Source organism: Pristis pectinata, chromosome 33 (genome assembly GCF_009764475.1).
Source record: "Pristis pectinata isolate sPriPec2 chromosome 33, sPriPec2.1.pri, whole genome shotgun sequence".
Classification (NCBI taxonomy): domain Eukaryota; kingdom Metazoa; phylum Chordata; class Chondrichthyes; order Rhinopristiformes; family Pristidae; genus Pristis; species Pristis pectinata.
Genome location: NC_067437.1, coordinates 16,872,987 through 16,886,635, shown reverse-complemented (window position 1 = coordinate 16,886,635; position 13,649 = coordinate 16,872,987). Strand labels below are relative to the sequence as shown.

Genomic DNA, 13,649 nt, shown 5'->3' with positions numbered 1-13,649 from the left:
TTGTCGACGTTTCGGCCAGAAACCCAGGAGACCAGCAGGAGTGAGACAAATAGGGAATGGGGAAGGGCTGGGGGCAGGGAGTCACGGCAGAACAGCAGCAGCCCACCTCCCAGGAGGGCAGGGAGGGAAGTTGTGACCTTCACGGGCAATATGGGTCTTGCTGATAGAGACCCTTGTCATAAGAAGTCTGCTGGATTTCATTCCCCAATCCAGGCAGAGCAACCCCTCCACAGTGCACCAGCCGCCAGCCCAGAGAGTGCACTGCGATCCTGTACATCCTCCCTCAGAGGAGCACCCACGTGGATGGTGAACCAATGAACGAAACCCCTGTCCCGTTCACTGCACAGGCTGGCTACATGAGGCAGCTCACCCTTAAATCACTCATGAAACTTTCTTCTGCGTGGCTAGAAGGAGTGGGAGATGCTCACAGCTGGTGAGAGAGTTGGAGCCACCTGCTACGGTGGCCATCACCGGTCTCCCGGTCCCTGACATGTAGGACCTCTGTCCTGGCATTTATCCCAACAAGTTCTCACTTAGGCGTGTCTCTCACTTGAGCCTGATCCTGTTGGGAGCTCTACAGCCAATGATTCTGGGAGTGAATCACCATCTGATGTACTTCTGGCAAGATGCATCCATTAGGTATGCAGCACATTTTGCACATTCGCTCTGATTTCTAGGCACACTGTTACCAAACACATGTGAAAGCGTTATGCTGCCAGCCAAATTCTACTCTGTACTCACTTCCACAGTGTGGAGGCGAGGACCCTGCCGGCCACCCTCCCAGATGCACTCAAATTCCTTCATAAGGTAACAGAGAAGGTTGATTGAGGCAGTGTACTAGATGTTATGTTGGAAGGCATTGGTCAAATTTCTGCACAGGGTAGAGATCCAAGTGGACAGCAGTTTTATAGGAACAATTGGAGAGGATGAATGAATTGGGAGGTTGTTTGTACTGGTGGTCACCAAGGATTCAGTTCACTCTACCAGTTTAGGCTGAGTTGCAGCATGCACTACTACAAAGCTGCAGACCAGACGAAACTTGTGGTTAATAGTGATGAGGGTAGTTGTAGGCTTCAGGGTTACATGGACAGAGAACTGTGCTGAACAATGGCAGATTGGGTTCAATGCAAGGCAGTGTGAGGAGATGCTCTTTGGAAGGATAAATACAGGAAAAGGAATTTGAAAAGTGTGGGTGAGGACAAAACCCTTGCTGGTCGGGCAGCATCTGTGGCAAGAGAAACAGTTTACTCTTCAGCTTGTCAGAGTTAAACAGATTCGCCGACAACACAACTGTTGTTGGCGGAATTACGGATGGTGACAAGAAGGTGTGCTGGAGCGCGTACGGATGGTGACAACGTCAGCAAAACCAGGGAAATATTGTGGGCTTCAGGAAGGGGAAGTCAGGGGAACTAGCACCGGTCTTCAGTGGAAAGGGTGAGCGGCTTCAAGTTCCTGGGCGCCAACATCTTGGAGCATCTTTCCTGGGCCCAGCACATCCATGCAACCATGAGAAAGGCGCGTCAGCCTCTCTACTTTCTTGGAAATTTAAGGAGATTCAGCACGCCATCGAAGACGCTGACAAACTTCTACAGATGTTGAGTGGAAAGCATTCTGACTGGTTGCATTATATCTGGCATGGGGACTCCAATGCACAGGATCGCAAGAGGCTACAGGGAGTGGCGGACTCAGCCAGTTCCATCACGGGTACAGCTCTCCCCACCATCGAGGACATCTACAACAGGTGATGTCTCAGGAAGGACCCCCACCATCCAGGTCATGCTCTCTTCTCTTTGCTGCCATTAGGCAGGAGGTAACGGAGCCTCAAGGTTCAATAACAGCTTCTTCCCCACTGCCATCAGGTTGTTGAAACGACCTGAAAAACCCTCACACTACCTCCGACAGTATTTCCCTCACCTCGCACTAATGTTATGTTTCTTTCTCCTGTGAGTTATGTGTAATTTATGTTAACTTAGGTATATGTAATTTATGATTGTCCAAGTCCGTAATGCACCGTGCTGCAAAAGGCATGTTTTCATGGCATTTATACGCTGCGGATGTGTGCCCATGACAAGAAACTTGAAACCATTCAGGCTGAAGGGTCTCTGACCTGAAACGTTAACTGGACTTGCCTCTCCACAGATGCTGCCCAAGTTTTCCCAGAGTTTTGTTTTATTTCGGATTTCCAGCATCTGCACTTTATTTCTGATTTTCACAGAAACCTTGCTGCATGCACCCAATTTATTTTAAAGACACCAGGGCAAGTTGCTAAAATGTTTAAGAAAAGCACTTGTGTTACTTAGATTTATCAATAAAAACATAGACTATAGAAGTACAGGGATCATACTTCTATATTCTTTATAAACCACAGCTGAAGCGTTGCAAGTGATCTGGATACCACCTAAGGAAGGATGCAAAGGCTTTACAGAGAATGGAGAAGGTTACCGGGATTTTCCAGGGATGACGTTCTGGATGTGGAAGATGTTAGGGCTGTTCTCCCTGGAGCAGAAGGTTAGAGGTTCTCAAGAGGGAGAGGGGAGAGAGAACAATTCGCGTACGTCAGTCACCAGAGGTCAGGGATTAGAACCACTGAGGGAAACGAGAAGCTATTTCTCCATTCAGACCTTTGGGATCGGGAACGGTGGAGGAGTTGGAGGGGTGCTGGACGATGAGGAATTTAACAGAACTACAAACGAGAAACAGGAACGTAGGGACAAGCTCTATTGTTCTTTCAAAGAGCCCACACATGCTCACCGGGTTGACTAACTTCTTTCTGTGTTGTACAACTCTGACTCTCTACGTCTGTCATTTCTCTTTGCTTCCCTACTTGTTCTTCTTACATTATTCCTCACCTCTCACATTCCTTTTCTCCCCCCAATAAATTCTCGTTTAAGTTAATGTACCTCATATAGCACTCAGGGTGTGCTCCTGGACACCGGAGTGTTAACTGAATCAGCTCTAAAGGGGACATTATACACATGGAGATGGATAGAAATATAACACTGTCAGTGACTTGGGATGATAAATGAGGGCTTCATTAATAAATAAAACTGTCGTGGTTATTCTCAAAGGGTGACCATCAATGAGACTTAGAACAAAATACAATACAACCTGATCAGTACAAATGCACAAACACGTCAGAGCAGCGGTGGAAGGAGGAGGAGGCGATGTGGAAGGGGCTACAGCTGAGGGAAGGGGCCAGGCTGTGACCCCTCCAGGGTTAACTGTCTTGCCCATTTCTTCTGCTCAGGGAGCAGTTCTCTGTCGTGGGAGATATCGTCAAGCATGACTCCGTCCACTGAGGAGCTGCCCCCCCCCAGTTTGGGTCACTCTCTGAAAACCGCTCTATTCCCTCCTCGTCCATCAGCGCTGCTGTGTTCACGTTTCTCTCCACTGGAGTCTCTGCAGTTCCAGTGTCATCGGCCTCCACACGGACAGGGAGTTGCTCCAACTCTCGCAGTTCCCCACTTGTTAGGTTGTCCCCGTGTTACTGCAGCATCTCTGCCACATCGCCGGTGTCAACTTCACCCAGCCGTGCTTGGGTGGCAAGCTGGACAATGCCGCTGGTAGCCACCTGCTTCCCCCTCCTCAAATCCCACAATGTCACCACATGCCTCTGGCCATAACTTCCACCGTCAATGGAAGCACAGGTGACGACTGCCCAGGACGCACTGATGTCACCGATGGTCTTCATGATGTTCACAGACTCCAGAATTGCCTTATCGACCACTTACCCTGTCGATATGTTGTTTCAACAGTGTTCCCCTGGTCCTCACCTTTTACCCCACCAGTCCACACACCCAGCCCATCCTTCTTCGAAACCTCTGCCAGCTACAACGCGATCCTGCCACCAGCCACGTCTTCCCCTCCCAATCCCTTCCTGCTGGGACCAGTCCCTCCGTGACTCCCTGGTTCACTCGTCCTTCCCCACCCATCCCTCCCCCTCCCCGGGCACTTTCCTCTGTAATCGTAGGAGGCGTAACATCCCTACACCTCCTCCCCCACCACCATCCGGGGCCCTAAACAGCCCTTCCAGGTGAGACAGAGGTTAACCTGCATCCCTGTTGGTTGAATCCAGACCTCTCGATGTGGCCTCCTCTACATCAGTGAGACCAGGCACAGGTCTGGGCGATCACCTTGCTTCTTTCACCCTGGCCGTCTGGAGCTCCTGGTTGCCAATCATTCTAATTCCCCTCCCCATCCCCACACCGACCTGTCTGTCCTTGGCCTCCCCCACTGCCAGGGTGAGGCTAATCACAAACGAGAGCCTCGTATTCCACCTGAGGAGTCTATAACCCGACAGCATGAGCACTGAATGCTCCAATTTCAGGTGAATTGCTCCCCGTCCGTCCCTTTTCTCTCTCCTCCTGGTCGACCCAGTTCCTCCTACAACCAGCCCCTATCTTTCTCTCTTTCTTTCCCCTCCCCCACCCTCCCCCACCCACCACCCACACACCCCTCCCACTGGGTCCCCTCTCCCCCACTGTTCCCACCTGCCCTCCCCACCTCCCTTATTCGGTTCCACGCTGCACCTTCATCTCCTATCAGATGCCACCATCTGCAGCCCTGTGTCCCCTCCACCTCTCACCTTCCAGTCACTATTCCCACTCTCCCCTCCTCCGTCTGCCGATCCCCCCCCTCCCTCCTCACCTGGATCCACCTATCACCTGCCGGCTCTTGCTCCAGCCCTTCCCCTCACCTCTTTATACCAGGTGTTTCCCCTCCACCTTTCAGTCCGGACGAAGGGTCTCGACTTGAAATGTCGACTGTCCGTTTCCCTCCACGGATGCTGCCCGACCCGCTGAGGTCCTCCAGCATTTTACTTGTTGCTTCAACCAGCTGTTTGAGGCCGCGTTTAAGGTGGTGAGCCTCGAAGGTGGATGTGAAGCCCTTGCCCGTTGGATGGACAATGGACGTTGTGTTTGGTGGAAGGTGAACCAGCTCCATCGGGAGCCACGTTGGGTGCCCTGGGACATCGTCGATCACCAACAGTGCTTTAAGCTTAAGGTTATTTTCCTCACAGCAACACCACTGCTGGGCAAAAGTATGGAAGGAACCACAGCTGCAAGATGGCCATTGTTACCCAAGCCTCTTGTTTGCCTCCCAGATTATGGGGTGATGCTCTGTAGAAAACCCCTCCATCACTCCTGTGTGTTCTGCAGACTGGATCAGCATGGGATTCTGCACGGGGTCTGGCTGAAGCTTTGATCTTGCCCGGACTCCTCAAAATCCTTCTGATAATTTTTTTGGGGGTGGGTTAAATTTGCCCTTTTAGTTCTCCCAATATACTGAATCCCTTTACACAGTTATTGGTCATATTTTGTTTTCTCTCAGCAACACACCTGAGGACGTGCCGTTACCGTGAGACGGCCTGAGGGGCGGGGTCTGTGGGGCGAGAGTGGGGTGTCGGTCTGTGGGGCAGGAGTCTGTGGGGCAGGAGCGTGGGTGTCTGTAGTTGGGGGGGGGAGGGACCAGGTGGGGGTGTGGTCAGTGGGAGTGGAGGGTGTCTGTGACCAACGTTCTGCCCCGGCAGCTCACATCCGCTCAGCGACACGTTTCCCCTTTGCCCGGGGCACTGTGATCGGGACGGCGGCCTCCCGCCGGCGGTCCAAGTTGGGCCGGGCGCTTCTCCCTGTCAGTTTGGCGCCCCCCCCTCGGGAGCGCCGCAGTGAATCAGCGCTGTGCGGGGCAGCACTAATCGGGGTATTTGCCGGCGGGCTCTTGCTCCGTAGCCTGGCGCCAGCCCCCGGCCCCCCCCCCCCCCCCACGACACAGAACCCGGGCCTCCCCTCAGCACCGGGGCCCAGCCGGGGGCAAACACCCCCCTCAGCCGGGGCCCCGCTCCGTTCGTGTCAGAGCCTCCGGTGATGGCTTTCCTTCCCGTCCTCTCGCTGTGCCACCCGCTCTGTACATCCTTCCCTCTGCCCCCTCCATTTGTTCCCTCTCTCTCCCTCTCTCTCTCCACTATTCCTCCTTCTTTCTATTCTCTATCCATCCCTCCTCACTCTGCCCCACTCTCTCCCCCTCACTCCTCGTTCTTTTTCTTCGGCATTCTCTCTCCTCTCCATCATTTATAAATTCCTTTCCGTCCCTCCTTCCCTCTTTCTCCCCTTCAATTTTCTCTCTCCTCTCCGCTTACTTTCCCTCCCTTCCCCTTTCCCTTCCTGCTCGTCCCCCTCCTTCTCCCCGTGCAGACCCACCTGTCAGGATGGAGAGCCTCCTCATGGCAGGGAAGGGGTGGTTGCCGGATGTGTCGAGGATGTCGAGCTGATAGATGTCGCCACGGATGTTGTAAACCTTGCTGTGGAAGTCTTCAATAGTAGGGGTGTAGAGCTCCTCGAACCTGCTGTTGAGGAAGCGCGACACGATGCACGACTTCCCCACTTTGGAGGCGCCCAGGATCACCATGCGGTAGGAGTTCTTGGCTGGGACATTGAGCATGGCAGGAGTAGAGTGGAAAGGCTTCATCATTACCCTGCCTGGGACAGAGAGGATTCCAGTTAGACAGACGTTACTGAAGGCTCCGACGGCAAGTTTCTCAGCTCAATATACTCTTTAAGGGAGTGTCTGATCCATTTTTAGACAACGGTTTTTGAACCCCTCTTTACTGAATGTATGGGTGTTATGCCAGTCGCAGTGCTGGCATTCAGCCCAATCATTGACCATGTCCAGTGGTTGCCCCCGTGGTCTGTGTGACGGACACTGGGTCTCTGTTCCCAACACTGACCACCTTCTGCCCCATTAGGGTCAAAGTAGGAAGGGCAGAGGCCCAGTGTGTTTGTGGTAACCTCTACTTGGATTGCAGGTTGTGTGAGCAGGTAGATGGGTGGGAAGGAGGGAGGGAAGGAGGGAGGAATGAAGAAGAGCAGAAGGGTTGTAGATGCGGAATGGTTACAACAGGATAGGGGCCATTCTGTCCATCAAGCTAGTATCAGTGGCATGCAAAAGTCAGTCCCACTTCTCTGCCCTCACCTCATCGCCCTGAAAATTCTTGCCCTTCGGATACTAATTCAACTCTCATTTAAATCCTACAGTTGAATCTTCCTCCGCAGCCTCGCCTGGCAGAGTATTCTGGACCCCGACCACTTGCTGCAGAGGGAGAGCTTCTCCCCATGTCACTCCCGGTTCTTTTGCCGGTCTCCTTCAGTCTCCTCCCAGGTCCGTAAACCCTCCGCCAATGAGCTTCTATTTGCTCTTTCTGTGGCCTTCATGATTCTAAAACCTGCATCAGATCCTTTGTTCCAAGCAGAACAACCCCAGTTTCTCCGGTCTGTCTGCATTACTGAAGTTCCTCGTCCCTGGAATCAGCTTAGTAAACCTCTACTGTACCTTCTTCAAAGCCTTCACATCTTCTCTTCGAGTGTGTCACCCAGAGCTGGACACTGTGCTGTTGCAGCTGAACCATTGTTTTAGAAAGGTTCATTGTGACTTCCTTACTCCTGTACTCTACGCCTCTGTTTATAAAGCTCAAGATCCTGTGTGATTCCACTATTTTTCAACATGCCACTTTCGGTGAACTCTGCACATAAACCCTGAACCCTCTGTTGTAGTTCCCTCTAGTCTGTATGCCGTCTTCTCATCAAAACGTAACATTTCACCTTTCTCAGCTGCCACCTCTCTGCCCCTTCCAGCAGCCTGTCTGTGTCTCCCCACAAATCATTACCCCTCCTCCTTTTGTGTCATTTGCAAATTTGGAAAATGTGTTCTAAGCACCCAAGTCTGAGCCGTTTACATGTTTTCGGAAAAGCAGTGATCCAGGTCCCGGACTCTCTGGAAATTCCACCATAGGTACCCACCCCCCGCCCGGTCCAAAATCCACCTTTCACTACCACTCGTTACTTCTCCCTCTCTTTCTCTCCCCCTCTCTCTCTCTCCCCCTCTCTCTCTCTCCCCCTCTCTCTCTCTCCCCCTCCCCCCTCTCTCCCCCCCTCTCTCTGCCCCTCCCCTCTCTCTCCCTCTCCCCCCCTCTTTCTCTCTCTCCCCCCCTCTTTCTCTCTCTCCCTCTCTCCCTCTCCCTCTCCCTCTCTCTCCTTCTCCCTCTCTCTCCCTCTCTCTCTCCTGTCCATGCTGCAGCAGACACTGTGGCCTTCAGTCTGGAGAGAGGGTGGGAGAGAGCAAAGAAGCAACAAGTTGAAGGAGGGTGGAACTCGTATCCACCAGTCAGATGCAAGGGTCGGGTGTGGAGACCCATTTGAATGGCAGAGGATGCCTGCTGATACACCCCGTAATCAGGCCCACCGGCTAATGCCTTTGGTAACTCAAACTGGCAGAGGGAGCTGCTGGTTGAACTTTCGCTCCACAACACCATCAGGAGCCTGTTGTTCTGCACACTCGCTGCTCACCCTCAGGGCGGCAGTTGGTGTCTCACCAGGAACATTTGTCGGAGCCTGAAGTGGGATAGAGCAATAGAGGTTGGAGTGAGGGATTAGTACTGGGAGAAGGAGAAATGTGATGGGATGGAGGGACATACTGAGAGAGAGAGAGAGTGAGAGAGAGAGAGAGAGAGAGAGAGAGAGAGGGAGAGGGGGAGAGAGAGAGAGAGAGAGAGCAAAATTAAAACTAAAGGCTGGAGAGGATGGGTGCAGAGAGAGTGTAAGTATGGGCAGTGGAAGGGAAAGAATGGAGGGACAAAGGGGTTAGTTCAGAGCGGGAGGGAGAGATTAGTACATAGGATAAAGGAGAGAGATTAGAACAGAAGGGGAATGAGAGGGATAGGTACAGAACGGAGGGTGAATAGAGGAGTTAGCAAAGAAAGAGTGGCACTAGGGTGATTAGTACAGAGACAGGGAGGGAGAATGGGCTGATGGGGGGACCTGCTGACCTTCTTATAGAGGCCCAATATCACACACCTCTGAATATCTCTCTGGATAGAAGCACAAAACACAAACAATTTAGATAAAGGTATCAAAAGCCATGTATCCCAAGCTGCAGAATGTGCCAAGTATTGTAAGCTAAGTAGATGGAAGCAATGGACTACGGAGAAACGTTAATAGAACGTCAGACAAAAACTGTGGTGAATGCATTTGAATGAAGGCAAGTTTGAGGCCGTGCACTTTTGACCCAAAGGGATTTTAATCAGAGTTCTCGTTCAATGGTGAAGTGAAGGGAAGAGAACTACAAACAAGATGCTGGGGGAGCTCAGCAGGTCAGCCAGCATCTGTGGAGGGAAATAGACAGTTGACGTTTCTGGATTCCAAATGAAGGGCCTCAATCCGAAACGTCGACTGTCCATTCCACCCCCCACCCCCCCCACAGATGCTGCTCGACCTGCTGAGTCCCTCCAGCAGATTGATTGTCGCTCCAGATTTCGGCGTCTGGGTCTCTGGTGTCTCTGGGTAGGAGACCGAGACTGAACAGAGCTGGGTGGTTCAAATACAAAAATGGTTAAAATGGCATGGAAAGACAGGGAAAATAATCAAAATATCTGATGGAATTAGTTCACTGGTGAAAAGCAATAATTTTGGTTGATGACAGATGGCTGCAGGAAGATGTTAGTAGCCGGTGAGGTGGACAAAACTTGTCTTACAAACCGATCATACAGGTCAATTCCTTACACAGTGCAGTTACATTGAGTTAGTACAGAGTGCATTGATGTAGTACAGGTAAAAACAATAACAGTGCAGAGTAAAGTGTCACAGCTACAGAGAAAGTGCAGTGCAATAAAGTACAAGTCACAACAAGGTAGATCGTGACATCAAGAGTCCATCTCATCGTATAAGGGAACCATTCAATAGTCTTATCACAGTGGGGTAGAAGCTGTCCTTAAGTCTGGTGGTACGTGCCCTCAGGCTCCTGTATCTTCTACCCGATGGAGGAGGAGAGAAGAGAGAATTTCCCAGGTGGGTGGGGTCTTTGATTATGTCGGCTGCTTCACCAAGACAACGAGAGGTAAAGACAGAGTCCAAGGAGGGGAGGCTGGTGTCTGTGATGCACTGGGCTGTGTCCACAACTCTCTCGTGGTGAATGGAATTCTATCGCTGCACAAGGTAATGTACGTGGGGAGGGTTTGTCAAGGCAAGGGAATACACAGTAAATGGCAGAATACTGAAGTGTGCAGAGAGAGTGGGACCGCTGATAGTAGCAGGGCAGGTGGGTCAGGTGGTTGAGAAGGTATAACTTTAAATTTAGAGCAGGGCCTTTTAGGAATAAAGTTAGCAGGCGTTGCTGTGTCGGGGTGTGGTCTCTTCTCTAAATGTCCGGTCAGTACTCAACTTCGGATCTGAGACACTGAATTTTGTTCACTAAAAGGTATCAATGGTTAAGGGATATTGGAGGTTCATGACAGATCAGCCATAATCTCCTTGAATGGAGGAAGAGACTCGAGGCTTGTTCCTGTGACACAGCTCCCAGTTCCACCACATTATACAGAGTTAAATATATCATTGCTCCCAATCCTAGGCCATGTACTGCAACAAAAACTTGCATTTAGGTAGAGAAACCAAGGACTGCAGATGCTGGAATCTAGACCTAAAACATGATGATGCTGGAGGAACTCAGCAGGCCAGGCAGCATCCGTGGAGAAAAGCAGGCGGTCAACGTTTCAGGTCGGGTCTGTTCTTCAGGACTTTTCCTAAGGGGAACCCAATATATAGGAGGGAAAAGCAGAGCAGTGATAGGTGGACAAAAAGGGGAGGCGGGGTGGGCACAGGGTGGCGATAGGTAGATGCGGGTAAGAGATAGTGATGGGCAGGTGTGGGGGAGGAGGGGAGAGCAGATCCACCAGGGGATGGGTCAGAGGTAAGGAGGAAAAATGGGGGGGTAGAAAAAAAGAGAGAGAGGCCAGGAAAGGGAAGAAGAAAAGAAACATGGTGGGGTGGGGGGGTGTGGGGAAGGGGGGGTGGGGATTACCTAAAGTGGGAGAATTCAATGTTCCTGCCGTTGGGCTGCAAGGTTCCAAGACGGAAAATGAGGTGCTGTTCTTCCAGTTTGCGCTTGGAATTCTCCAGGCAGTGGAGGAGGTCGAGGACTGACATATCAGTGATAGTGTAGGGGGGGGAGTTGAAGTGACCGGCAACGGGGAGATGCAGATCGCGGTTACGGACGGAGCGCAGGTGTTCTATGAAATGATCACCTAGACTGTGTTTGGTCTCACCAATGTAGAGGAGGCATTTAGGTAACACCTTAACATAGTCAAATATTTCAAGGTGCTCCCAGGAGTGATCACCAGGAGAGTAAGATATTTACTGTTATCTGATCTGCCCCACAACCTCTCTGTCCCCAAATTTTTGTTAATCCAGTGTATTTCAGATCATCAGAGGCTCTCTGCTCCCAAATTCTCTCTACTTATCCTCATGCTTTTATTGTTAATTAATTTAAAGCTGATTCCCTCATTACCATGCCAGTGGAAACCATTCCAACTTGCATCAAGATCTGTCCTAATTTTGAACGTCTACATCAAATCTCCCCTCAACTTTCTTTCTAATGCTACTGTAAGGAGAACAACTCTAGCTTCACTCTTCACTCCATGTAACTGACATACCACACACTGCTAAAGGAAATCTCCTCCGCACCCTCCCTAAAACCAGTGACGTCCGTTCTAAATTATGATGGCCAGAATTAGACACAGTCCTTCAGCTGAGGTTGAACCAGTGACTTGTAAGTATTTAGTAGAAACTGCTTTTTTTTTAAGCTCCATTCCTCTATTTAGAAAGCCAAAGATCCTGCATCCATTTACTATTTTTTAAATTACACTATTTACATGGTCGCCAATCATTTTCCTTTCAAAATAAATCATTCACATTTATAGAACATAGGACACTACAGCGCAGTACAGGCCCTTCGGCCCACAATGTTGTGCCGGCATTTTATGCTGCTCTAAGATCTAGCTAACCCTTCCCTCCCACATAGTCCCCATTTCTCTATCATTCATATATCTATCTATGATTCTCTTGAACGTCCCTAATGTATCTGCCCCCACAACCTCTGCCGACAGTGCATTCCATACACCCACCACTCTCTGTGTAAAAAAACTTACCCCTGACATCCCCCTTATACCTTCCTCCAATCACCTTAAAACTATGCCCCCTCATGTGAGCTATTTCTCTGCATTACATTTCACTTGCCGCTATTATCGCATTTCACCGGTTGGTCTTTGAACTCAAGGTCTACAAAAGCAAGTGGTGAGCTGTAGCCTAATGGTCATGTTGCTGACCTACTGCCCTGTGACTTCCGTTACTGATCCCAGAGCAATGGGTCAGCATTTCACCGTGGTTGCTGGGTGGCTTCAATTCAAGGAAAAATCCAGCAGGGTGACCAAATGGTCCCAGATCATATTCTCCCCTGGAGGCTTGTGTTTGAATCTCACTTCTCATATTTAGCAGGGGTGGTGTAATGGCTAGCATCCTGGACTCTAGGGCAGGCACGGTAGTGTAGTGGTTAGTAAGACAAAACAAGAGACAAGATTTCTTTATTAGTCACACGTACATTGAAACACACAGTGAAATACACCTTTTGCGTAAAGTGTTCTGGGGGCAGCCCGCAAGTGTCGCCACACTTCCGGCGCCAATGTAGCATGCCCACAACTTCCTACCTTGTATGTCTTTTGGAATGTGGGAGGAAACCGAGGCACGCAGAGAAAACCCACGCAGACACAGGGAGAACGTACAAACTCCTTACAGACAGTGGCGGGAATTGAGCCCAAGTTGCTGGTGCTGTAAAGTGTTACGCTAACCGCTACACTACAGTGCCAGCGACCCGGGTTCAAATCTGGTCACTGTCTGTAAGGAATTTGTACGTTCTCCCCGTGTCTGCGTGGGTTTCCTCCGGGTGCTCCGGTTACCTCCCATGTTCCAAAGATGTACAGGTTCGGAAGTTGTGGGCATGCTATGTTGGCGCCGGAAGCGTGGCGACACTTGCGGGCTGCCCCCAGAACACTCTACGCAAAAAGATGTATTTCACTGTGTGTTTCGATGTACATGGGACTAATAAAGATATCTTATCTTATCTCCAGCAATCCAAGTTCAAATCTCAGTGGAACCTTGTAACCTTCCTGTTCTCCCATTATCTTGTGGTAACGGGACATTTGGCAGTGTCCATGCAGATTTATGAAAGGGAAATACTGTTTCACTGTCTACTGGAGCTTGTTGAGGATGTACCTAGTCGGGTGGGTGAAGGAGAAACTTTGGTAGAGAAAAACCAGAAAGGCAGTGTATTTTTTTAAATGGTGAGATACTGGCAACTGTTGATGTTCAAAGGGACCTGTGTGTACACAGTTGACTGAAAGCTTGACTTACATCAGCCATGATTGAATGGCAGAGCAGACACGATGGGCCAAATGGCCTAATTCTGCCCCAGTCTTAAGATCTAACATGCAGGGAATTCAGAAGGCAGAAGGTATAGTGGCCTTTATTGCAAGAGGATTTGAGTCTAGAAGCAAAAATATTTCATTACAACTTGGTCCTTGGTAAGGCTGCACTTGGAGTCTTATGTATAGTTTTGGTTCCTTAACTAAAAATAAATGTACTTGCTCCAAAGAGTGCAGCGAAGATTCACCAGACTGATCGCTGGGTTGGCAGCTGTGTTGTAAGAGGAGGGAATGTGTAGGCTCTGCCTCAATTCTCTGGAGGCTAGAGGAATGGACGATGACCCCAGTGAAACATATAAAATCCTGAGAGGATTTGACAGGGTAGATCCACGGAGATGATTTTTCCCAG

General features: G+C 50.3%; 1 protein-coding gene across 1 annotated transcript in view; it reads right to left on the bottom strand.

Annotated features, from left to right (window-relative positions):
• Window positions 1-13,649, bottom strand: part of LOC127585587 (GTP-binding protein Rhes-like) — a 46,426-nt gene that overhangs the window by 17,307 nt on the left and 15,470 nt on the right. The window contains exon 2 of the mRNA XM_052043171.1: window positions 6,198-6,476. Coding sequence (XP_051899131.1) covers window positions 6,198-6,468 — 271 coding nt within the window. The 5' untranslated portion in view covers window positions 6,469-6,476. The remainder of the gene's footprint in view (window positions 1-6,197; window positions 6,477-13,649) is intronic.